At 53.8% G+C, this 24,612-nt stretch overlaps 2 protein-coding genes and 1 long non-coding RNA gene across 7 annotated transcripts in view; 1 reads left to right on the forward strand and 2 right to left on the reverse strand.

Moving 5' to 3' along the window:
• Positions 1 to 3,127, reverse strand: part of LOC125080991 (uncharacterized) — a 34,895-nt gene extending 31,768 nt beyond the window's left edge. Inside the window, exon 1 of the long non-coding RNA XR_007121557.1 lies at positions 3,001 to 3,127. This is a non-coding gene — a long non-coding RNA (uncharacterized LOC125080991). The remainder of the gene's footprint in view (positions 1 to 3,000) is intronic.
• A 5,187-nt stretch (positions 3,128 to 8,314) lies between these two features.
• Positions 8,315 to 24,586, reverse strand: CYREN (cell cycle regulator of NHEJ). 5 transcript variants are annotated; one of them, XM_047695287.1, is made up of 6 exons: positions 24,485 to 24,586; positions 19,603 to 19,879; positions 18,683 to 18,758; positions 14,727 to 17,789; positions 9,500 to 13,940; positions 8,315 to 8,766 (listed from the first exon to the last, which is right to left on the reverse strand). In XM_047695287.1, exons 2-4 carry the CDS (start codon positions 19,821 to 19,823, stop codon positions 17,535 to 17,537), a joined length of 552 nt encoding a protein of 183 aa, XP_047551243.1. In that variant the 5' UTR covers positions 19,824 to 19,879; positions 24,485 to 24,586; the 3' UTR covers positions 8,315 to 8,766; positions 9,500 to 13,940; positions 14,727 to 17,534. The 5 variants fall into 5 exon arrangements, with proteins under 5 accessions (XP_047551243.1, XP_047551239.1, XP_047551242.1 ...); XM_047695283.1 differs by lacking the exon at positions 19,603 to 19,879 and having other exon boundaries at positions 9,500 to 9,908; positions 12,880 to 13,940; positions 21,021 to 24,586; XM_047695286.1 differs by lacking the exon at positions 24,485 to 24,586 and adding an exon at positions 21,021 to 21,160.
• On the forward strand, positions 15,409 to 17,307 carry TMEM140 (transmembrane protein 140). The gene has a single exon (XM_047695289.1). The coding sequence runs from the start codon at positions 15,409 to 15,411 to the stop codon at positions 15,961 to 15,963; it is 555 nt and encodes a 184-aa protein (XP_047551245.1). The 3' UTR covers positions 15,964 to 17,307.
• Positions 24,587 to 24,612: the final 26 nt, after the last annotated feature.

Here is a 24,612-nt window from a genome sequence, read left to right on the forward strand (position 1 = left end):
TTCTGAAATTTGTCATTTCAGCTTTGTTCATGTATTCAATACTTTAATGCCCTTAGATTTTATTCAGTTAAATTTTTGCGTGGGTGGCTCATATGGTTAAGTGTCTGCTTTCAGCTCAGGTCATGATCTCCCAGTCCTGGGATGGAGCTAAACCCAGTGTTGGGGGCTAAACCCAGGCTCAGGGGGGAGCCTGCTTGTCCCTCTCCCTCTGCCCCTTCCCCACTTGTGCTCTCTCTCTCAGTCTCAAATGAACAAAATATTTTTTAAAAAATTTTTCCCCTTAAAAAACAAGAAAGGGACAGAGACCCAGTTCTAGAACACCCTAAGAGGTTCCTCCATCTGCTCCCATATGAGAATACCATCACTGTTTTAAAAAAAACACTCATTTTAAGCCTCAAGTCTCAGGAAATTGTCCTAAGGACATACAACAAATGAAGAAACATTCAAGAAAATTTACCAAAAAAAAAAAAAAGGAAAAGAAAAGAAAATTTACTACATCTCAGACTTAAGCCATACCCACTCCTCCCTTCCCGCTGGTTCAGCAAGAGGGAATCTCCCTTCTCCCTGAGCGGGTGGCCAAGGTCACAGTCAAGGGCTGGGGCATCTCCCCGGCAGGCCCCGGCTGCTAGCATTTCTCCGGTCCTACCTCAGTGCCACAGAGACTCCGTTCCGGGCAAGTACAACCGAGAGGTCAGGGCCTCCCCCCTACACCGCACCAGAGCGGACAGGCCCCCTTTGCCAGGGCTGGCTCCCCGGGCAGGGGAGGGAAGAAGGCGGACCAGGCGGGAGGGACTGCCCCACGCCAACCGTGCTCCCGCAGAGGCCGGCGGCCACCCCAGGAGGAGGGGCGGCCTGCAAACCGAGAGCTCAGGCGTTCTCCCCAAGTACACTGAGGTGTTTGGAACAGGGTGGGGAAGTTCACCCCCCAGGGGGCAGGCAAAACCAATGGTGAAAAAAGTAATAATAAATTAAAACAAATAAAACAAAAACCAGTGGCGATTTGGGTGATAAGCAATTAAGAGGAGACTAGTAGCTTTGATTAGAGCAAGAAGCTCACCAGCTCAGCATGTTACCAGAGCCAGTGAAAGAGACTGCTAGAAAGATCCTCTAAGGTGTTTAAAAAAAAAAAAAATACACTTCCAGTTAAAAATGACCAACTGGGCACATTTCATTTTGTTCCTTCTCAAAAGCCCACTAAAAATCATCATTTTTGTTTAAGACAAAGCTGCACGATGAGAACAGGAGAGGAGACCATGTGGGAAGCTGTAAAGCAGAACAGCTTTAAACTCACAAAATAACACGGAGGCCAGATAGAGTGGACTAAGGCTTTCAAAATTACAAGTGCAAGTTACTTTCACCTAAAATTCTGTACTCGATTGACCTTTGATTGATCAAGTTTAAGAGCAGAATGAAGACTAAATCCGTAAAAGCCTTTGATGATGGCAACAGGCGATTCCCAGTCAGACAGAGGCTAAGGGAATCCCTAGGATGGGGGACGGGGAAACTTCCAGGAGGACTGCGCTGTGCCCAGAAGGCAGAAGCAGGTCCAAGGGCACTCCCGGAGTGAGTGACTCTCGGGAAGAGGTCAAGTAGCATGCATACACATTTCTTGAAAAAAGATTTCAGATTTGCGGGTTGGATGGCTGTTAAGCACAGAGGACTCCAAGCAAACAAAGAATTAAGGCAATTATTATCTCCAGGGAAGAGTAACAGTTTTCCGGGGAAGGAAACACAAAACAAAACAAACCAATTTTCTATAGGTCCCACTACTGTGTGCGAAGTTTACATATGACAGTACTGCAGACACTGAATATTGATGAAAATAAACTTTTGATATACCCAGTCTGGACAGAGGAGGAAGAGAAGACTCAGGCTTGAGGAAGCCAGAGTCAGGGAGCTGTAACAGCTGATTGGTTAATCAATAGATTAGGCCTGAAACTGAAAACCCAGAAAGTGGGGACCAGGAGGGTTATTTTGAGAACTGAGGTAAACGCTGAAACAGGTGAAAGCACTTGCCTCCGGCGAAGGAGGGAGAACGTGGGATTGCTGCTTTCCACAATGAACTCCGAACGCTGGGCTCTATCGAAACTGCGTATTCTGACTTCAAATAAATAAACTTCAAATAATGTCTCTTGAATACCATAGCACTGTACTCACCAGTGTTTGATTTTCACAGTAACTATTTTTATATTTGTACCAGAAAGTTATTTCTGTCTCTGCCTTCAAGGCATGGTCATGAAGGTCACGCCAAATATTTACAAATTCGGCTTTGAACGGAAACAGCTGCCATCGCTGCGAGCCCAGTACTCAGCACTCAGGGCGAAGCACTCTCACACCTCAGCCCTGGTTTCCAGAACAGCCTGGAGAGCGGGTGCCCGGGCCAGTCAGAGAGAGGAACCTGATGCGGAGAGCCTGAGAAGATAATTAGGAATCTGCAGAGGAGATCCCTGGCCCGAGCCTCTTTTCTTCCTATTAGACCTCATCCTTCTAGGTTTGAGTTGGAAAGAATTGCAAATAAATGAATAAAATATTTTTTAAAAAATAATAAAAGAACTACAAAGGCGGGGAATGGGAAGGACCGGGGAGGGGAAGAGAAACCCCGAAGGACTCCAGGATTCCTAGGGTAGCTGTCCCCCGACCTAACCGAGCTTTGCTCCACATTGGAATTCCCAGCTGGTCCTGGGAGCCAAGGAAGCAATTTTTAAAACTCTGGCCAATCCCCCTAGGATTACAAAATAAAAGCGTCGTCCTGCTCTTATTTTGAAGGAAGACACGTCCCCGTGGGAACGCGGAGGACACCTGGGCTCGGTCCCGGGAAGCCCCGTTATCCCGCAGAGCCGACTTCGGGAAAGCAAGGGACAGGCGGGGGAACTGGCGGGGGTCTCAGACCAGGGGACGACGAAGGGCCCCTCTGAATGAAGTCCTAGGCCGTGTTTCCGCGGCGCCCGCATCCCGGGCGGTTTGCCGTCCCGGGTCCGTGTGCGACGCGGCGACACTCACCTGGCTGTGGCCGGCCGTCGGCAGCGCGGGGCTCCAGCGCGGGGACGGGCCGCCAAACTGCAGCGCCGCGCGCGTCCCCCTTTTCCGACAAGTCACGAGCCCCGGCAAGTGAAGAAATGAAAGTGAAATCAGCTGACGGGGCACCAGTCAGCACAAACGGCCCGACCCTCCGAGCGCTGTTTACTTGGGCACCCGCGCGGGTGCGAGCGGGGCCGCCGCAGGCACAGGGACGGTGACCGCGTCCGCCCGCTCGGCTCCGCGCCCCCGGCCCCTCTCCCGAGCGCGCCGCGGGGACGCCGGCCGGAGACCCGCCCGCTCCGCTCTCCGAGGGCTCGGCCCCCGGTGCGTGTAAGTACCTGCCCCGCACGCGGCCCACCTGGCCCTCGGCCCGCCCCGGCGTGAGCCCGCGCCCGCCTCAGCCTAGCCGCGAGCGGGGGTCCGGGCAGGGCGGTGGGCGTCCGCGCGCCCCCCGGCACCCGCCCCGCCCGCTTTGCCTCCTTCCCCCAGCGCCCCCCAGCGCCAGCCGGGGCGCGTCCGAACCCCGAGAAGGGGCGGGCGACGCCAGGGGCCCCCGTGAGAGACCCCCGGGGACAAGTGTGAGCGCCAGGGCTCGCCCCGAGTCTGGACAAACGAGTGTGTGTGGCGCGTGAGGCGGCCACAGCGGCCGCTCAGCAGAACCGGGCGTCCGGACAGGAGCAGATCCCGGACTCGCAGGAGCTGAACTAGTCCCCGAAGTTACAAAAACACGCTTCCAATCCTTCAAATACACAGAAAGACCAGCGTTCTTGACTCGGAATATTACGGGGTCTGAGATCTTTGGACCGTCTGTTACTAGACTGCGGTGCTCCTCGTGCCTTGATGGAAATTCACGGCGGGAGCTTAGGGCTGCTGGGGCTAATCTTAAAATAATTTAATGTGGGCTCTTCCCTTAAGAACCTCCGTTACAGTTCTTCACCTGTAAACCCAAAGGCTCCTTTAGGAAAGAAAACACACACGATCCCTCTTTCCTTCCTACCTCCTGGCAACTACTGTACAGTTTTCAGTATCTTCTCCCTATACCGCATTCCTCCCCAAGCCCTAACCTGAGACTCCGTTCATTAGACTGGATTCTGTACCTATTCCCCTTCCCCCGTGTTCTTTTCAGCCAACTCCTGCCTTATCTCACCTAATGATAAAGGTTGTTTATGTTTGTTTTTTAAGTTTCACTTTTACATAAATACAACACATAATTCTGGAAATATTTTCAATGCAAAAAGAGAACAATTGTCCATATTGCCACCATCCAGAGACGGATCCCACGGCTAACACGAACTTTTTAGAATGTTTCCTGAGTCTCTCTCTGGCAGTCGTACCATAGAATGTGATTTTAGACGTGACTTTATTCTAAAGTCGGCAGAGTTCCATTGCCGTGATGTGTCTTAATTCCAGTGGTGGGCGTTCCGGTTCCTTCCCGGGTTTTGCCAAATACCAACTACCATGAACATTCCAGTATATAAATCATTGATCGCATTTCTGATTGCTGCCATAGGATAAACTCCTGAGTGGGACAACTAGGCCAAAAAGAATGATTTTTAGGGGTTTCGGTGCAAATTGCCAAATTGCCTCTTAGAAAGTCTGCTCAGCTGTTCAACGTTCCCACCATCCCCGCACCGTCTGTCATGCGCTCTGTGACAACCTTTTCACCTGCGATTTTGATAGGGAAACTCCTAGGTTATTTGACTTGGCATATCTTTGCTCACATTACAAAACATATAGACTTTTTTCATGTTAGTTAATGATACCGTGATTTACATAAGGAGAATATATATTTGGTCTTTATTCCCCTTCTTGGCACAGAGTTCCCAAAACCTTTGGAATTTCATAAGTGACCATAGAGTTAAAGGTATCTTCTTTATCCGTTAACAACCCCTTTCAACCACATCTGGGTTTATGTTAATGAGCTGACTTTTGGCAGGGCTCTATAGATGGGGTTTAGTTGCCCCAGAAGCAACCTCGGGATTAGAAGGGAACCCCACAATCTGGGATGCGGGTAGGGGGGCAGACCAGCTGGAGTCGGTCACCCACGCCCAGTGCCCAGTGATGTCATCCATGCGGCCAGGTAATGAAGTCTCCTCTGAAGTGGGGGGTGGGGCAGGGGTGGGGCGGCTTATGAGACTGAACCCTTGGCCAGTGGGACCTGACACTCTTTAGGTAGATGGTGTCAGAATTGAGTTAAATAGGTCACCAGCTGATGTCACGAGAATTGTTTGGCTGAGGGAAACTCCCGCACCTTAGGTAGAGTGTATAAAGCTACACTGACCTATCAGCAGTTCTTCTCTCTTGAAACGTCTTCATATCCTTTGTCCCTTTGTACAAGGGTTGTTCCTCTTACCTATTTGTGTGAACATCTGGTATATTCATAATAGTAATACTTTCATATTTATTGCAGGTATTTTCTATGCTCATTGACTTGTCATTTTATGATGTTATATAGAAATGTATCTTTCTATATGGTTAAATCTGTACAATTTTTTTGGTGATTTCAATTTGCTTTGAAGTTCCAAGTATTCTTTCTCAGTCGTAGATCAAATCTTCACCCTTTTCTAGAGCTTTTCTTTTTTTCCTTCTGTTCATTACATGTCTCGCTTGGATCCATGTGAACTTTATTTCAGTTTGTGGCGTGAGACAAGGACTTATACCAGTTTTGTTCTGTTTTCAGTTAGCTCATTGACGGCTCCAGTGCTGGTTAATGGGAAATCTTCCATGGAACTGTAATGCCACATTTTTTTTTTAAGATTTTATTCATTTATTTGACAGAGATCACAAGTAGGCAGAGAGGCAGGCAGAGAGAGAGGGGGAAGCAGGCTCCCCGCTGAGCAGAGAGCCCGATGCGGCCTCCATCCCAAGACCCTAAGATCATGACCTGAGCCGAAGGCAGAAGCTTAACCCACTGAGCCACCCACGTGCCCCTGTAATGCCACTTTTATCACACATTAACTTCTTATGTGCGGCTTTTCTGAGATACTCCCCCTTCGAGCTGTCCATCCCAGTACTCCTGGGGGGCTACCATTTGGGGGGTCAGGATCCAATTTCCCCTGTTATGTCTAGGAATCCACCTGGGAACTGGATCCAGGGATTACTTCGCTGACTCTAGCCTGCCGTAGCCCTCAGAGTGGTCCATTTCCAAGTGATGTAGTCAGTGTAACCTACCTGCAGGTTTGATCTTGGAATCCACGGACAGGGCGTTCTCATTAGAACTGAGAGTCCTCAGAGCTTGTTACCCGGGGCTGACAGCACCTCAGCATTCTCAGCCCTGTCCAATGACAAAATGAAAACCGTTCAGTCATGGGTTTACCCTTCCTTGATGTGAGGGACAATGACCCGTGGATTGGGGGAGTACAGCGCCTCACGGAGCCTGGAGCACTGGGGTGGGATTGGGGGCCAGAGTGAATGGCGGAGAAAAGAGCAGTGTGGGAACCCGTGGGCACGACTGGCTGGGAGGTCCTGCTTTGTGGGGTATGGCCAGCTGGCGGAAGCGCATTGGGGGACGTGCTCTGTGTGTGTTAGGTTTCCTTGACGGGTGACTCCCTGACCGGCTGACTTGGGCTGGGCCCTGCTGCGGCCTCCGCGTCGTGGCCCAGCCATATGAAGGATTCCCCGGGTCTGCCCCAGCCTAGACTTCAACAGACTGGGAGGGGATCCCCAGCCGCCCAGCGCTTCTGTGAGGGGAGCTGCCGTCTGTCTGCTCGGCCACAGCGGGGCGGTGGGGGTGCTCCCCCGGGGCGGAGGGCCAGAAGGAGCCGCAGCCCTGGCTCTCTGCTCAGGCAGCCCACCCGTGCCAGCCCCGAGTCTGACCAGGCCAAGACCAGCTTTCCCAGGCTCCCAGATCTGGCCCTGAAGGCTGGAGGGGGAGGCCCCACAGCATCGGCTACTCAGCTTGGGGGTGATTTACTTTCCCTGAGTTATTTTGTGCCTGGCTTGAAGCCCTTTCACATGTATTGAAAACTCCCCAGGGAAGAACCCTCTCCTGCCCTGAGAAGACGCAGGTGAAGTTCTCGGGAAACGTAACCGTCCTTTCAGCCAACTCCCTAAAGACCTCTTGCAAAACTTAAGGTCTAGGCCTTAGTGCTGTCGGTTATTTTGACCTCCCCCCTCCTGGACATAACCACACTCAGGGAGGCCTGGGTGCTTCTCGCAGGCTGAGCCGGCAGAATGGGCGCAACATAATCCCTGGACTTCGTCTGTCCCAAATCCCAGGTCTGCCTGCCATCTGGGTGCCAAGCTCCTTGGGTTTGGGGGAAGAGGGACATGAGTTAAGGGAACACTGGGTTAGAAGGATAGAATCCACACCTGTCACCCTGGCCTACAAGGCCCTCAGGGACTGGGGACAGCTCACCTGTCCAGACCTGTCTCGTCCCCTCTCCTCAGTCACGGGGCTTGCAGGCACCCCAGCCCTGGAAATCTGTTCGTCTCCCAACCAGGTGTTTACAACTACTGCCCTTGCTCCCCGGAAGGCTCTTCCCCGGCCCGGCTCCAGAGGGCCCTTTCAGGTCCCCTCGGGCCTCAAACCAAGATGTCTCCTCCCGCGCAGGCCCTCCCTGACCCACTGATCCAGATGGCTTCCTCCTGCCGCTGTCTCTCCTTTACTTCACCCTGTTTGTTTCCTTCCCAAATCCTTTCAGAAGTTACCATTTTATTTTTAAAAGTCCACCATTGGCCTTTGTCTCCCCAACAAGAAAGTAAGCTCAGTGAATCCAGGCCCCTGGTTTGCCCGGAGTGCTACTGACTCCACAGGGCCTGTGACAGAGGGAACCTTCCAGAATATACCATTCGTGGCGTCACAAGAGGAAACCCTGGCCCCCTCAGTAGGAGGGGGGCTGTGGCTCTCATGTCGGGATTGGATTGCAGGCGAGGGCCGGGCAGGAGACCCAACAGCCAGCGGCAGTCCTAGTTTCCAGTACTACTCTCCTTCACCCTCTGCTTTGGTCCGGTGAACCCCAGTCTTAGCCTCCCATCAACCCCGGACGCGGCCTACTCGAGCAGCTTGTGTACATGGGGGTATGCAGACCCATGATTTTGACCCCAAGCGCGGTCTCGTGCTGTGGTCCCGTTTCTGCAGGCGAAGCTGCTTTCATCTACACGTACCATGAAGGACATCTGACTGTCGCACACTGTGTAAAAAGCCACTGTGGGGCCTCCCCGCCCCCAACCCCGGGCAGCTGCCCCTGCACTGCACACACTTGGGAGGCGCCACTGCGGCCCAGTTTTGTAAACTAAGAACCTGGGCTCATGTTTCTGCCAAAGGAAATATGACACATTTCCCCTACTTCTTCCCTTTTTGTCAGAGCCACACCCCAGCGGTGAACACACTGGTCCTGTGTTCAGCCCGAGGGGCCTTAGTTGGGCCAGGCCCCCTCCTCCGACAGCTAAGCTTCCAGCCGGGCTCCTCCCCCATCAGACTGGCTGGCTTTACTCTGCTAACATTTTCTTCCCTGGCTTCGCTCTCCATTCACGTGGCTCACCCAGCCTGGGGTGGGGGTGGGGGTGGGGGTGCGGGACACCACAGGCCCAAACTCCCAGACCTGAGCCCGGGTGGGCTGGCTCTACGTCGTCTGCCCTTCACCTCCCTGTCCCTGTGTGACACAGCATCCGCATCAGACGTTGCTGAAGACCCTTCCAGCACTGCAGGTCCTCTGAGGGAGCTCTGCTTCTGTCTCCTCTAGCGTCTGACCGCTGCCGGGCTGTGGTGCTCTGGGCTTAACTTCTAGGAGTTTCCATTTCCTCTCTCTGGTAATAATAATTTAAACAGTACTTACTAGGTAATGTTCCACATGCTGAAGATAAATTCACCTCGTTTAATTCCTATAACGTCTACAAAATAAGTTCTAGTAGACCCATTTTCCAGATGAGAATACGGGGCCCTGGGATGTTAAGTAATACAGATGGTAAGCGGTCAACCTGGGATTTGAACCCAGGACACACAGCTGCCACGTCTGTGCCCAGAAGCCTTAGCCCACGTTGTCTCCTCTACGTGAAGGACAAACACGGACAACGGTGCGCCCCAGGCCTCAGCAGGCTCGTGCCGGGCTGGGTGGAGGCAGGTTCCACAGTGATGACGACCAACCTGCCTGACAGATGTCACCATCCACCTGCTGTGGGGAAGTGGGGAAGTGCCTGACCTTTACTGAGCCTCAGGTTCTCCTCTGGAAAACGGAGATAAGAACCATAGAGCGGCTCCCCCAGGGTTCTTGTGAGAACTTAATAAAGTAGTCCTTTCCCCATGCTCGCACAGAGTAAATGCCCGCGAGATGCTGGTCTGTTTCTAACTACGAATAAGGTCTCAGCCAAATTAGATTGCTTGCTCGACGCCTTCCACTGACCAGAGGGAATTCTCAGGGCAAGCTCTGCTTGCTCATATCTCTGCCAAAGGAAATAGGACACATTTCCAGCTTTCTTAAATCATTAATGAACAGGAAGGCCGGGAGGTGAATTTGTAACTGATAACCACCTAGTAACCCACCTGTTTTCTCTTTCAAGCTTCTGTTCAGACAACAAAGTGATACCATCCAGGTTCTACCGGGCAGTCCCGTTGGCTCTGGCTGTGCCTGGCGGGGGTGGGGGGCGGGGGCCACTGCCCTTGACCCCAGCTGTGCCCACATCTCGTGCGTCCTCCTCTCCATCTTCAGCTCTGGAAGCTGGTGGCTCAGAGAACATATCTGAGAAAGAGAGGACATTCTTGTAGAGAGCCCACATTTAGGAAATGGAAGAATAAAAGGGCCAGAAGGAGGAGAACCAGGACAGAGAAGTGGGCAGGAAAAGTAAACACAGCCGGGAGTTTGATCAACTCTGTGTGCTGTTGCCTAAGTCCATTCAGTCATTCACATGTCACTCAGACACTGAGTGCCCTGCCCGCCTTGTGCCTGGTGGCCCTGGGGGCTGGGGACATAACAGTGAAAGATGGATTTTTGGTAGATAAACAGCCAGCCAGCTAACTAGAGATACGTGAAAATGAGCGGGAGATAAGTCCTGGTCCTCATGGAGTTTACATCCGAGTGGGGGTTGTGGGGGGTACGACAAGAAAAGGTTGAGAATGGGAGAGGGTACAAAGCTGCAGAGAGAGCGGGAAAGGGGCCCGGGGAGCACCAGAGGCTGCTGGGGGGGGGGGCAGTCAAGGTGAAGATGCAAGGAGGGGGGGATGGTCTGGCCTCCCTGAGAAAGGAACATTGGAGCACAGAGACCCAAGGGAGGCGAGGGAGGGAGACCTGTGACAACAGAAGAGCATTCTAGGCAGAGGTACTAGCAAGTGCCAGAGCCCTGACTTGCCTCAAGTTCTCGGAAAATACAGCAGAAGCCACCGTAGTGGAAGCTAGGGGGCGGTGGGGGGAAGTGGGGAGGGAGCAAGACTAATAGGAGAGGTCCGGTTCCTAAAGGAGCAGGAAGAAGGCCAGGTAATTGCTCATGCTGCCACGAAAGGCGAAAGGCGGCACCCTTGGTAGCAAAGTTACCCTTCGTAGCACGTACCAGAAGACGTACAGCCCCCCAGGGAGAGCAGAGGTTAGTGTTCCTGGGGGAGGAAGTCGGAGGTCCCGGAGTGCAGGGCACACGCTCCTGGAGGGGCCGCTGTCTGTGGGTTCCCGATGACCCACCGTGGGCCCCACTCCAAGGGCTCACTGAACACCTAATGAGTGGAACAGACCTCCTGCGGGTGCTGGACAAACAGTCATCGGGCATGAAAGACATGCAGGGGCGCTCGGTGAGGCCCCCTCGAGGCATCATGAGCGACAGGGGCACGCAGGTGGGAATCATGTAGATGGCGAGAGCCCTCAGCCCCAGCTCTGCGGAAGGTCTGGCCTGCATACTGGATGTCATGAGTCTGTGGACAGGAAGAACGAATTAAAAAAAAAAAAAAAGGATGAGAGTGGGTCTTTTTGGGTGTTTTTATATAAGACAAAATAGAGGAGAAGGGAGTTTTGTGAGAATCTCGATCATTGGCATAAGATGAAAATGTAATACTGAAAGCCATGAGTAGAGCAGGGACAACAGAGAAGCCACAAGTAAGTGTGGGGTCAGTGTCAGTATGCAGCAGGGTCCCATAGTGCTGAAGCTGCTGGTCCTTTAGAGGATCACAGGCAGGGACCAAGCATGCTCCGGAGATGGAGACCAGAGCTACCGACCCTCCTCTGTGAAAGGGAACGAAGGGACTAGGACAGTTTGTAAGGTTTCCTTTGACTCTACGACTCAGGAGAGAACATTTCGGCGGTCTTGAGAAGCAAGTGCCCATGGCAGGACGTGGTGGTTCACCCACATTCACCTCAGCATTAGTTCTAGTCTGACAAAATAATGTCGAACAACGTAACCTACACAGATGTCCTCGCGCTATCATGGTGTTTACGAAGCAGGATACAAACATATTTACGCAAGCCCAACTGTGTAAAACAATGTTATGGAAGGAAATGTGTTGTTAAGAGTAGTTGTTTCTTCAACCCGAAGTTACAGGTGATTTTTAGTCATTTGCATATTTTTCTAGTTTTCTACGATTGGCATCTATTGCTTTATTATAAATGGAGAAAAGTTCAGCTAAAAAAGGGCAGCAGTGACTCAGCAGTCTGCTGGGTTCCCCTCTGAAGGAAGCAAGGCTTACTGTGAAAGGGAATGAAAAAGCTCATGGTGGCGAGAACGTGACTGCTAGGATCGTTAAAAGCCAAAAAAGCCAGGGTGGGCTCCTGGCACAGCAGAGGAGAGAGCCACGGGCTTTTCCAGCCGAACATCCATCTGCGTTCACTTTGAGACGTTTAGACAAAGAAGCTAGGACCAGCCTCCAGCCTTAGTCCACGAGGTCCTGAAGCCTGTCCAGGTGTCCCATAGGACACAGGACACAGCACTGCGCAGTGTGGCCGAGACACCAAACACAGCCTGCCCCTCACCTCAAGCAGCTTTGCTGGCTTGTTAGGACACATGCCTGAGATTACTAAAGGATGCCACAGGGCCCTCCCTCCCTCCCTTCCTCATTCATTCATTCAAAAAAAGTTCCTAGTGTGTATCACCCCACATTCTGGGGACAAAACGGAGAGCAAACTAGAGCGAGCAGGTGTCAGTAGGATTTAGAGGCAGAAAGCAGGGTCGGACTTCAGCAGTGGGGTGGCGGGTGCCTGAGCACAGCAAGGGTGGAAAGCACAGGGAGCAGGCCCCCCCTCGGAGAGAAGTGCAAGTTCAGAGTGGCACCAGGTGGCCGTGACCCCGAACTCCAGGCAAAGGAGCTTCGACTGAACGCTGCGCCTGTGAAGAGGGGAGAAGGGAAGCCGGGGGCGACCACCTTCTCCGCAGACCCACTTCTGGGCTTCCCAGCTGCAGTTTGATTTGTTTCTCTCTCGGGTGAGGACCTACCAAAGGGCAGTTGAGGAAGAGAGAGATCAAAAACAAAGGCCAGGCTGGCGTTCCCATCCCTTCCGGAGGCCAAGCCTGTGGCATGGAGGGGGCGGAGCTGTCTTCCAGTCGAAAATGCTTAATAATAGCGATTTCTTTTTTAACCCACGTGTAATAGGCCCGAAACAGGGGCAGCAAGAGGGAGCACTCATATGAAGCCATCCCTGCTCCCGACCTCTGGGTCCAGGGCAGCGGAGGCAAGTCGGACCTCACTTTCTTCAGCACACTTATTCAAATCGGGGTTCCAGCCCTGGAAATCCTCTCCACACCCTGATACCTAAACCCACTAAAAACACAGGTACAGGTTTTTACAGGCATTTGTTAAATATCCAAAACCATACAAAACACCCTCCTGCTGGGGATTCCCTACCTCCCCCTGTCCCGCACCCCCCACCCCCCTGCACCACAGGCCAGACTGGTTAGAACCCCCATTATGCTAATCTCACAACACAGGGCCCAAAGACATCTTTATCATACCTGGTAAGTCTTGCTGTCGCAAGCACAAAGCTCCAACTGTATTCAAACAGGGCCTCGGCCTCCTGTTTTCATTAATTCAGGCCTCCCAAGACTCCGGTCAGTACACAGTACGGATGTAGGGGGCCTCCTCAGGGATAGCCCGTCGCTCTCCCATCTCCGAGCTCCCCTGGAGAAGCCATGGGCAGGGGCCTGTGTGCAGGTCCTCACAGGCTCAAAACCTCATTGCCCGCACAGATTGATGTTTCTGTTCTAATGGGCCCCAGCCTCACCCCCAGGCAGTGTGTCCCCCGCTCTCTGCCAAAGGAGTTGCTGATAAATCTTTATTCTCCGTGTTTGTCCTCTGAATGCAGCCACCTGCTAGAGTGAATGATTGTGACCTTCCAGATTCATATGTTGGAGCCTAAGCTCAGTGTGATGGTATCAGGGGAGGCCTCTGGGAGGTGATTAGGTTCACAGCAGAGCCCTCATGAAAGAGGCCCCCCGAAGAAAATCAAGAGGCCCCAGAGAGCTCTCTTGTCCCTTCTGTCCTTTGAGGACACAGCCAAAGATGTCCGTCTATGAACCAGGAGGTGGGCTGACCAGCCACCAAATCAGCCAGTACCTACATCTCGGACGTCCCAGCCTCCAGAGCCGAGTCTGCTGTTTCTAAGCTGCCCAGTCTGTGGTGTCTGGTGCAGTGGCCCAGGGACACGAGGACAGCGCCCCCCTCCCTCAGGCCGACCCCATATCCTGTTCCCAAGTACATGTCCTTTCTCTCCCTCTGGGCACTTTCTGTTCTTGCAAAACAAATAAGGGATGTGGTCAGATACCCCTTCCTTCCAGTCAGCTGTGGGAAAGAGGGAGGGGCTGCTCCTCCCCGGGGACCCTCCAGACGCTACCCTCCGGCTGCACCAGTGTCCCTGGCGCTGGATGTCACTCTGGTTTGTCCCCAGCACCTGGTGTCTTCTAAGGCCAGTAGCACTGAGTTCCAGAGCTCTGGGCTGCCATTCCGAAGTGGAAGGTTTGCGAACACAAAGGTATTGTATGCAGACAACTGCTGTAGAGGCCAATTTGGAGGGGTCCTTTGAGGTAAACACGGATTGAAAAGATTTTTCAAACACGATGAGGAAGGTGTATATTACATTTAAGTTTTCTGCAGGTCAGTTGGGCAATAAAATCACTAAAAAATATTGCTGCCTTTGACTCAGGGACCGTATTTTTGGAGATCTAGCCTAAGGAAAAACCAGAATCCTACAAGCATCTTCCCTGTCACTTGTAACAGTGAAAAATGGAAACAAGTTGTCTGATAGGGGCACGGATAAATCTATGACAGGAGCTAATACGCAGCCATTAGTCATGTTTTTGAGGACTATTTAACAGCTTTGAAAACAGGTTCACAGTATTCAGTGAGAAGATCATTATGGTCAACCGTATGATTATTTTAAAAATATACCAGCACAGGGGCGCCTGGGTGGCTCAGTGGGTTAAAGCCTCTGCCTTCAGCTCGGGTCATGATCCCAGGGTCCTGGGATCGGGCCCCGCATCGGGCTCTCTGCTCAGCAGGGAGCCTGCTTCCCTTCCTCTCTCTCTCTCTATGCCTGCCTCTCTGCCTACTTGTGATCTCTGCCTGCCAAATAAATAAATAAAATCTTAAAAAAAAAATAAAAAATAAAAAAAATATATACCAGCACATAGGAAACAAAATATTGGTAGAAAATTAACAGTGCTTCTATGTATGTGGTGAGATAAAAGGTTATTTTTTATATTTTTTCTTTTTAAAAATTATTTTCTAAGATTTCTGTAATTACTGTTGTCAGGAAAAAACGGTAGACACTTTAGAAAATAGGGAGTATGTGTGATTGCATTACCAGGTAGCCTCTTGTCTTCACTGTCCTGACTCCCAGCGCAGGGCTGGTGGGCTCACAGGACAGTAGAGCAGGGCTCCTCAACCCTAGGTCACATGAGGGCACGCTGTAGAGCGTCCAGAACAGTCAGTGCCTGGCCCCAGCCTCAGAAGTTCTGATTGCCCTGGTCGGGGTCCCACTGGTGGTGGTTCTTCCAGCTCCTGGTGGTGCCGCTGTCACCCTGAGAACCGTGGATCCCTGTGCCTGTAGCACTGTGTCCCCCTTCAGGCCCTCAAGGACCCATTGGCTTCTCCTTCACCCCCACCAAGCCTTCCCTCGTCAGGATCTGAGAAACTCCCTCACAGACGTTTCCAGTGGCTTGTGGTGTCAGAAGTGCAGCGAAGCCCCTGTTCAGAGGGCCTCAGTGAGCCCGTGTCAGGCCCTCCCAGCCCTCCGGGGCAGGGGAGGGGGCTTCCCCTGAGCTCGGCCCAGGGAGGCCGCTGAGGACTCACCAAGTGGGTCCTACCTGGAGGCTCCCTCCAACTTCTTGTTCCCGCTGGGGTTGGAAGGAAGGTTGCCATAGGTGTTTACGGAATTCCAGAAGGGAGAACCTGAGCTTGTGAGGACGCTGGGAGGGAGACTGGGCACTGACGGATGTGACTTCCCTCAGGTCACAGGAAGGCAGCCGCTCGAAAGGCAGGAGAAAATGACCGTCCCTGGGCCAAGGCGGAGTGAGCAGCTGCTGTTCCTGGGCCTCATGGCCGTCGCGGCAGCGGTCATCTCCCTGCTGTTCTACGCTCTGCTCTGGAAGACCGGCAACCTCGCAGACTTGCCCCACCTCAGAATCGGCTTCTACAACTTCTGCCTGTGGGACGAGGGCACGGGCTCCCTGCGGTGCCACCAGTTCCCTGAGCTGGAGGCCCTGGGCGTGCCGCGGGTCGGCCTGGCCCTGGCCAGGCTGGGTGTGTACGGGGCCCTGGTCCTCGCGCTCTTTGTCCCCCTGCCTCTCTTCCTGGCCCGGTGCAACAGCAGCGAGGGAGAGTGGCAGCTGGCGGTGGGCTTCCTGGCCATGTCTTCTCTGCTGCTGGCCAGTGGCCTGGGCCTCTTCCTCACCTACACCTGGAAGTGGCTCAGGCTCTCCCTCTTGGGGCCTGGGTTTTTAGCTCTGGGCACTGCCCTGGCCTTACTTGTCCTCTTGCTTATGGCCACGGTCATGTTCCCTCAGAGGGCGGAGGACAAGAGCAAGCTGGACAGCTTCTAGTTCTATCTAAAGGCTTACATGATTGCAAGAGTTCAGTTTGAACCACGCTCAGAGAAAGTGCCAGAAAATTGAGGTGTTAGTATGTCCTCTCAGCCTGTTTCATAGGGAATGCTGATCTCAAGCCCTAGCAGATGGGCCCCACCCCAGAGAAAGGGGGGTGCCCAGTGTCCAGAAGGCCAGGAGGCAGCAATGGTGGGACAACCTTTGTGCAGGTTTGTCCTTCCTGTGGGACTTCTGAGGTTTCCAAGGACACCCCAGACCATGTAGCTCCTTGTCCAGAGAACTCCTGTAACGCACTGATCTGAGCAAGCCTTTCTTACTTCGTCCTCAGGAGGACAGGGAGAGGATTGCCCTCACGAGGCCTGATTGCCAGGGTAATTGGCCATATATCAAACTGGAACCCAGGAAAGGTTTATGTCAATAAATGGGGAACATTATGAGAGAGAGAGTGTGCCTCAGTGTCCCTTGGGGCCCTGGTTAGCAAGCTCTCCCTCCCGGGGTGGGTGTGACGTGCGGAGCCCCTCTCCTGATACCACTCCTGAAGGCCCAGGAGGGACCCCTCAAGGGATTCACCACAGACAGAACCCGTGGGCACAAACAGAAGCCTCAGAGGCTTTGAGGGCTCTCCTGGAAAGGCTCTGGGACCTAAGGCCAGATGCCGCAGGGGCGGCAGCGGGCAAATCATTCCTCGCACGTGCCCTGGGAGTCGGGAACAGAATGTGCCACATCCCAGGGCAAGAGAGGAAGGCGCACGGAGCCGCCCGACGTACAGAGGCTGCACCTCCCTCTTCACTCCTCCACCGGGAACTGCAAAGGATAAAAGCACAACCTTCGCCTTGGGGGACTGTATTTCTCCGCATCTGCATATCAGAAAACCCGGACAGCGAACGACAGCCCCATTCCATGCCTGTCCGGAGCCACCCTGAACAGAGACAGAAATGCGGACTCTGCCGGGATCTGGTCCGCTGTCTCCCCGGACTCCTGGGCCACTCTTGCTTCACAACTGCCCTGGGGCCGAGGCTGAGCCGCCGAGTAGAAGGAAGGCGGCCGCACGGGGGGTGCAGAGGCCTTCCAGTCCAGAGCCAGGCAGAGGAGGGCACTGCGGGCGGGTCACCTGCCTCCCGGGCTGCACAGGTGAGGGGAACTCGGTTTAGAAGCTTCCTCTGCAGGGAGAGATCACGTTGACGAAACGGTCAGGTTTCTTGTGAACTTAGCAGCCGTACTCTTTCTTCTTTCAAAGTTATTAAGTTGACTCTTTGGTTCCAATAAGTGTGACCCCCATGTCCACCTTTCCCTGAACCAGGGAAGTGAATAAAGCCAGACCCTCTGAGCAGAGGAGGGTCAGTGCAGAGAGAAATTGTAACAGAAGCTCATTTTGGCTCCTCATTTCCACACACTCGGCGTGACAGGTCCCAAGGCCCAGAGCCTCCTGGGCTTCCCCTCCGCGGTGCATCTGCCAGCCCAGGGAGGGGAGGACTGGGCGGCGTCGGCATCCTTGGGCAGGTCCCGGGCAGGGAGGGGAAGCCAGCTTCCTCCAGCGTCCCGTGTAAAAGTCGTGGGGAGTCTGTCCCTTAGCTGAAGAATATTTCTCTGACGTATTTTAACATGTCCTCATCCTCCTCAGGGCTCCCGCTGCACGCAGACTCAGACCCTGGGGGCCCCTGAGGAGGGCTGAGGCCTGGAGGAAGGGCGTCTTTCCCAATGTCCTCATCCTCACTTCTACTCCCAGGAGATCCTGGTGACGACGCTGAGAGGACTGGGGACAGCGCTGGCTTATCAGCGCCCACCAGAGTTGGAGACTCCAAGGGCTTTTCCTGTTTCCGGGCCTGCGGGAGTAGGAGATATGACAGGCAAAACAGACATTATGTTATTTCCCAAGTGAACGTGCGGGTTTATCCATCGGCGAGGCAGAAGCCACTGTGAAGCCAGCGTGTGACCAGGTCAGGCACGGCTCCCCCATCAGAGCCTCTCCTCCCGCTGCCCTCCCTCCTGGCCCTCACAGCTCCTGTACAAGTCCAGACCAATGTGGGAGAGACGTGGGCAGGGGCCTAAGGAATACCAGAGTGGAAAAGAAAAACAGGGAAAACATCTGGAAAGGCAGGGGTGACAGAATGGAAAGAGCAGGGGATACAAAACTTGAGTGTGGGCATGAGCTCTGTCATTTATTGGCTGTGTAACTAAGGGGAAATCCCTGGGTCTCGATTTCTTTATCTGTAAAATGGGGATAATATCTGAAATAATGGTCACCAGGTGACGGCAAGGATTATATGAGACAATAACATACAAAAGTACCCTGTCAACAATACTAAGGTGCTACAATTACTATTTGCCTCAGAAGCCAGGAGATGTGGGTGGCCATGGGCTAAGGAGAAGTACAAAGTCACCTCACCCAACTGAGACCCTGCAGAGAACATAAGCAGTTCGAGACTTCCCGTCCCCTCCACACACCAGCACAGTCAGCCCAGAGACAGCGGCTCTCCCTCCCACGGCTGCTCCCTCCCCAGGTGTCCAGCCCCAAACATTAAGTCCCACCTCACATGGGGAGAGGTCACGGGGAGCGCGACCTTGCTAGAAAAGGGCCAGGTGGGAGAAATGGGATGACAGATGATAGGGGTCCCCAAGGCTGCCTGAGAATGCAGGACGTCTCTTCTATTGCCCCTCACCAGGGCCCAGCCCAGTTTCTGGTCCCAAGATTAAGAAGAGACACAGTTGACTTTACCTCAACCAGGATCCCCAGAGCGACGTCTACCATTTCAGCTTCATTCATGCAGTACACGGTCCTCGCTGTGGCAAGTCTGAAAGGAAGGCGTGATGCTAGGATGGGGACGCATGGGTCTCACGAGAGGGAAGATCATGAAAGAGTCCCGTCCCTAGGCCTCCCCACCCGCTGCCGCCTTCCAATCTGAAAGGAGGGCATGATGGCCAGTTCCTGACAGCCAGTGCCCCGACAAAATGGACACCAGCTGACCAAACCGATCATCAGGCCAAGACGTGACTGACCCCCACCTCCACCCATGAGCACAGGAGAATAGGACCGCAAGTCAGAAGGGAGGTAAGTCAGTTAGGACAACACAGAAAAGGAAAAGCCAAGGAGGGGGGAATGCAGTGCCCCATCTAGGAGAGTGCAGGGACCTCCCCTCCCTGGCAGCCTGAAGGCTCCCCCAAATTACCACCATTCAACTAGCTGCCCCCACAGCTTCTGACTGCACACCAGCTCAGTGACTGCTCCTCTGTCTGTCCTTGAAGATCCGCCCACGGGAGACTGGACCCTGGTCCACTCAGCTTGACCACTGGAGGGTCACAATTTTTGGTGCAGATGAAGAAAGTGGCATTTTGGACAACTGGCATCTCTGAGCACTTGGTTAACGTGTACACGCCAGAGGGGAGCACTGCCTGGGAGCTGAGCCTTGAGGGCCTGGCTGGGGAGATGCACCCGCAGAGCCGGGGCCTGTGAGGGGAGGGCTCACTTCACCCACCTCAGACCGTGCACCTGTGAGCTGAAGAGGTTTCTGCCAGGCTGAAACCCCCATCCACCTCCCTGCTCCACCAGCACCGGAAGGCTCAGCCCCAGCAACTATGATGTCCCCAAGCCCTCCCTTCTCCTGATTTCTCGGGAACCCCAGCGGGAAGTTGTCCCACCTCGCTGCAGCAGCCCCCTGAGCTGCCGGACTCCTCCCCTTGGGGGTCTTCACTGCCACCTTTCTCTTCCCGGCCTCCTGGGCTGTCATCCATGTGGGAAGGACCCTCTTTTTATCCCCAGGTTTTAAGTCTCCCATCTCTCTTTTCTCTCCTGAAGATGAGTCAGGGCCCAGGCTTAATGACTTGTGTTTCGAATTCAGGACAGCAAACTCCACTCTCATCACATCAGGAATTACAGGTCTGTGTGTCACACTGCATGGGAGTCACCCTGCAATTCCTACAAAGAACAAAGTCCAGTGAATTCTAAGAAGTTAGAATACTTCCAGTCATCCACTGTAATTACTGGTCAGGACAGGCCACAGGTTAGCAGGGCAAAGAGCAGGGCCCAGAAGACTAAGATGGGCCACTCTCCTTCTTCCTACCGTCCAAGATGCTTGCTGTCCCCAGGGTGTCCTGCCTCCCCTACCCTTAACCTATCTCTCCCTCATCTCCCCAAATCCAGACTTTTCATTTCCTCTACCTTGGTGTGGTTACAGAGAACCCCAAGTCCATTTTGATCCCTGGGAAGGTTGAATCAACCAACCAACCAACCAACACCCTCTCCCTTAATCCGAAGATACTTCTGACTGGCCAGATTTTAGCTGGCTCCCGGATGGGAGAATCCCAAAGACCCAAGGGCAGCCTCTCATCTAACGGTCTCTCTTCTCCCCTCCCCCTAAAGCTCAGTCCCCAACCTGGGGCTCAAAGGGTACAAGTCGAACCCTTCCACTTGCCAGCCAACCCTGAAAGCAGCTCAGGGCTCCGCCTAGGGAGGACCTTACTGGAATAGAGTTTGCCTCAAAAAGGGTCAGCCACAAATAAGGGATCCCTCTCTGAATCATAATCATTTATTGTTCACCTAGAAGGCTGATTACAACTTAAAAATGAGGAGAACGTCATCCTAACCTGTCTGGCCAGAGGACAGACCTTGGCCAACGCACCTCGCTGCTGTCAGAATTCAGGCAACGGTAATAGTCATTCCCACAACTAAGGAGCACTGCTAACCGCCAGGCACCCCGACATCCATTCGACCCCAAGGCGGGTATTATCAAGCCCATTTTACAAACGAGGAACTGACTGCATGTGCACAAGGTTTCAAAGAAGTCTGAAATGGCCAGCCTGGGCTCGCAGCCGGGTCCTGCAGGCCAAACCCTGCACCTAACCGACGCCACGCTGCCACGGGGTCGCAGCTCCAAGGAGCGCAGAGGCACGGCGGGGAGGGCCGGGAAGCCAGAAGGAGCCCGCGCTCCGTGGGGAAACCCAGCCCCGCACGGTCGGGATGCGCCCGGCACCCCCCCCCCCCAAAGCCACCGCCCGCCGCTGCCTCGGGGACCCTGCACCGCCCTGGCCGCCCCGGCCGCGACGGGACAAGTGCCAACCTGCGGGGGCGAGAGTGGAGGGGAGGCACGTGGACCTGCCCGCGGCGCCTGGCTGACCGCGGGAGGGAGGCCGCCCGCACGCTCGCTCGCTCGCTGCCCGGGTGCTCGGGGCAAGGGGGCAGGGCGGAGCTCAGTCCGGCCGGCGCGATCCTCCCGCCGGGGCTTCCCGCCCCGCCCCGCGCGGCCTTGGCACTTCCGGCCCCGGCCGCGGCCCGCGCGGAGAGCCGGCGCGCCCCCTGCAGGCAGCTCGCTCCGTGGGCGTCCCCGCCAGACCCGGACTCGCCTGCGTTCGGGCGGCCTGACAGTCTCTCCCGGCTGCGGCTCCTCTGAACTGTCATCTAGGCCCCGCCTTTGGAGCGTCCCTGCCCCCTTCTGCATTGTCCAGTTTTAGCAAACATCCTACCAAGCCATTTTAGCTAGGACCCCCCAGCCCCAATCCTGACTGCCTTCACATTTGGGCGGGCTCCTCATCTTTCACCATCTTCCAGGTGATGTCTGACCACTGAGATTGCCTTCAGCAAGAATCCTAGTGCTGAGTTTAGCCAGAGCCCTCCTCCCTCCACCCTCCTTACTCCTCGTGTTTTCTCTTAGCAACTTTCCATCCACTGACCCCACCGTGCTCCTTAGCTATCAAGTCCCTCCTTCTGACTGTATCCAGAGTTAAGACTGATGGCTCTCCCCTACTACAAAACCCCACTGTAGTACCCGCCCTTGAATAAAGTCTGCCTTGATGTTTTTAACAAGTGTCACGAATGATTTTCTATTTAATAGAATATTTTTTTCTTTAACGGTCCCCAAACACGGCTCCACTGGAGGTCTGCTAGTCGGTCTTTATTAGGGTGGCAATTCCCGGGACCCCCAAGGGAGAAATTAGGATGAGGGGAGGAGGGTCTGCCTTTTTTAAAGCTCAGGATTCCCACAGGGATCAAGGTCAACTCTCCCTGGTGGGGGTCCACATCCCAGGGGGAGGGAGACAAGGTGAGCCCCTTGGGTGCAGGAAAAGCCTGTTCATATGTCATCTTAAAGGAAGTAGGTGTCACTAATACTCAACATTCAGATGGGTGGCCAGGTGCTCCCTCTTCGAGCAAGAGCTCCACAAAGCTTCCCAGGTGTCCTCGGTGGCTGTGTTCAGCCTGGTGCTGAGCACTAACGTGGACACGTGGAGCTAGCATCTAGTTTTAGTTAAAATCAAACTCAGCTTACAGCAAAGAAACCTTCAGGTCACAGACATGACAAAAACCACAAGCACAAGCAATCACAGGTGAACCTTCTTTTGCCGCACTTCAAGGTAAAAGGATGATCAGAACTGTCCGTCTGACCCCAAAATGTGCAATTATCAAGACAGCCCTTTGAACTGTGATTTATAACAAATCCGCTAATGGTAATGACCCTCCATACACTAGAGGTGCACAACAGGGGAGCTCCAGCCCAAGCTTGGGGAGTCGGGACCCTGAAGCTCTCTCCCAGTTGTGTGGCGCTTGGGGTTTCTAAAGTGCTTTCACCCGCTGGGCCGGGAATGTTTCACTCAATCAAGGCTTAAGGAGATAAATCCACGGTTTCAAGTCACAAAACCAACCCATTGTGCACTAGGGTGATCTAGCTGCAGGCCGAACCTGAACTCTGCCTCCAGTCTTTTCCAGAGGGCAACACCGGGGAGGGGGGAGGGGGGCAGGCCCTGCTTCTCTGGTTCTGCAAAAAGTATTAGAACTGCTGACCTCCAGGGTCCTCTGCTCGCAAGCTGTGAGCCAGGCAAACCCAGGTCTAACTGGTGAAGCATCGTTTTGTTTTGTGAATAAAGGAACAGAAAATACTTATTCTTAGTGGACTCGCTCCCTCCGTATTTGCCTCCCTAAAACCTCTTCCCATCACCGGCTGAAATATGAGGTCTGAGGAACAGGAAACCTTTGCATCTGCACGAGCAGCTTTCTGTTTGAAGGGAGAGAAGTCCAAGTGGGAATAGAAACCGGAGCTGTGGGATCTGGACAGGCTGAAGTCAATGGCTAAAGTGCTTTGAAAGCCATGTTCCCAGGCCTGGCAGAGGCAGTAAGCACAGAGCAGAGAGCTCGGAGGACAGCAAGGCAGAAGCTCTCAAGCAGCCCAGGCTAGAGCCAGGAGCCACACCCATACCAGGTATGCAGGCTGGGTGGGGGGGTCCTGAGCTGCACTGGCTTGACAGCTTCCCCATAAGCTACCCTTGCCCACAAGAATGGGAGGAGTCTTGCTGGGGTTCTGGGCAGGTGCCGAGCAACTCTTGTGAAGGAGAAGGAAATTCAAGTCTTGATGTGACTGACTGCAGGATGAGAGCTCAACCTGGAGGGTCTGGGGGGCCCAGGGACTAACTCCAGGATGAATGTGGCCTGACCAGCACTCAGGATGGAGTGAAGGCTGGGGAGAAACGGGCCAGGAATGGGCAGGTTTGGCCACTTGTATTTGCTAATTTCAAAAGGTCAGAGGTGAATGGGATTTGGGTTTTTTCTGTTTTATTTTTAGTCAGTGTTGTGGTTTTGTGTTTTCAGGCAGTGTGTTGTGGAACCCCACAGAATCTCAAGCAAAAGCCAAAACAAAAGGGAGGTGGATGTCCAGCCCAGAGCATAAAGGAAAAGAGAGAAGACAAAGCTTTTCAAGTGTTCTTTGTTTTCTTTGCAATCCTTAAAGACATGCCCGTAGCTGTGGAGACCATATTGAGAAGAGAATGGGTAATAAAGAGAAACTGAAACAAAACTTTGAGGTTAAACAGTGAATTCTCTCACTCAAATGAAACACATGACAGCTTCTTAAATGTCCTACAGAATCTGTGGGGAAGATTATTTGCTGTTTCAGTGCAGAAGATGGGGACAATTGTAAATGGACAAGTCTCGGTTTTCTTCATTTGAAGAGAGGGTTACCAAGGTAGAAATCGGTAAAAATGGGTAAGTAACTACTTATCAGTCTCTGTTGTTCTCCCATAATTGAGCCATAAACCCCTACTCTTCCTCCAAATCCCAACAGAATGGGAGCCAAGGCCTTTGTACCAACTTCATGATTTTCCAGAAGTAGGTCACCGGAGTACCCCCCTACACCTGCACCACCAGAACTGGGCTGGAGCCCAAAGAGGCCCTACAACAGCTCTTCGGAGCATCTGGGCGACAAGGCCACCCCCGTCAGCCCTCGGAGCAGGAGACCCACCCCTTGCCGGCCTCCCTGGAAAAGCAAGCTTGGACCACTGGCTCCCGCCCTCTCACCGTCCACCAGCAGAGGGCGCTGGCGGCTGGCTCCGGTCCACCTCCAAGATGGGAAGGAGACAGAACAAGCGGAGCCTCAGTGGCAGAAGGACAGGGACACCCACCCAGGTGGACGGGGCAGCTGGAGTCAGAGGCCTCAGACCCTAACCTCATCTCGAGAAGCTCCACCAACGCACAGAAGAAAAGGAACACTATGACCTCCCTGACTGCAGCCCAAAGAAAGAGGAAGAGCACAAACCTTACCTAGCCCGGCGGTGGGAGACAGGACGCCTAGCTCTAAGGCAAAGGAACAGGCAAACCTCCACACGGCTCAGCCCCACAGCTGGCAACACCTGGCACGCAGGGCCTCAGCTCGCAGCTGACCAGCTTCC

The sequence above is a fragment of the Lutra lutra genome, chromosome 11 (assembly GCF_902655055.1).
Source record: "Lutra lutra chromosome 11, mLutLut1.2, whole genome shotgun sequence".
Lineage (NCBI taxonomy): Eukaryota > Metazoa > Chordata > Mammalia > Carnivora > Mustelidae > Lutra > Lutra lutra.

Excerpts from the sequence above, each read along its gene's own strand:
- TMEM140 (XM_047695289.1), top strand. The coding sequence starts at position 15,409 with ATGACCGTCCCTGGGCCAAGGCGGAGTGAGCAGCTGCTGTTCCTGGGC.
- CYREN (XM_047695283.1), bottom strand. The coding sequence starts at position 21,358 with ATGACAGTTCAGAGGAGCCGCAGCCGGGAGAGACTGTCAGGCCGCCCG. Across the intron at positions 18,759-21,020 it reads CTCCACTCTCGCCCCCGCAG|ACTTGCCACAGCGAGGACCG; the intron begins GTTGGCACTTGT and ends CCTTCCTTTCAG. Across the intron at positions 17,790-18,682 it reads CTCTGGGGATCCTGGTTGAG|GCCCGGAAACAGGAAAAGCC; the intron begins GTAAAGTCAACT and ends CTACTCCCGCAG.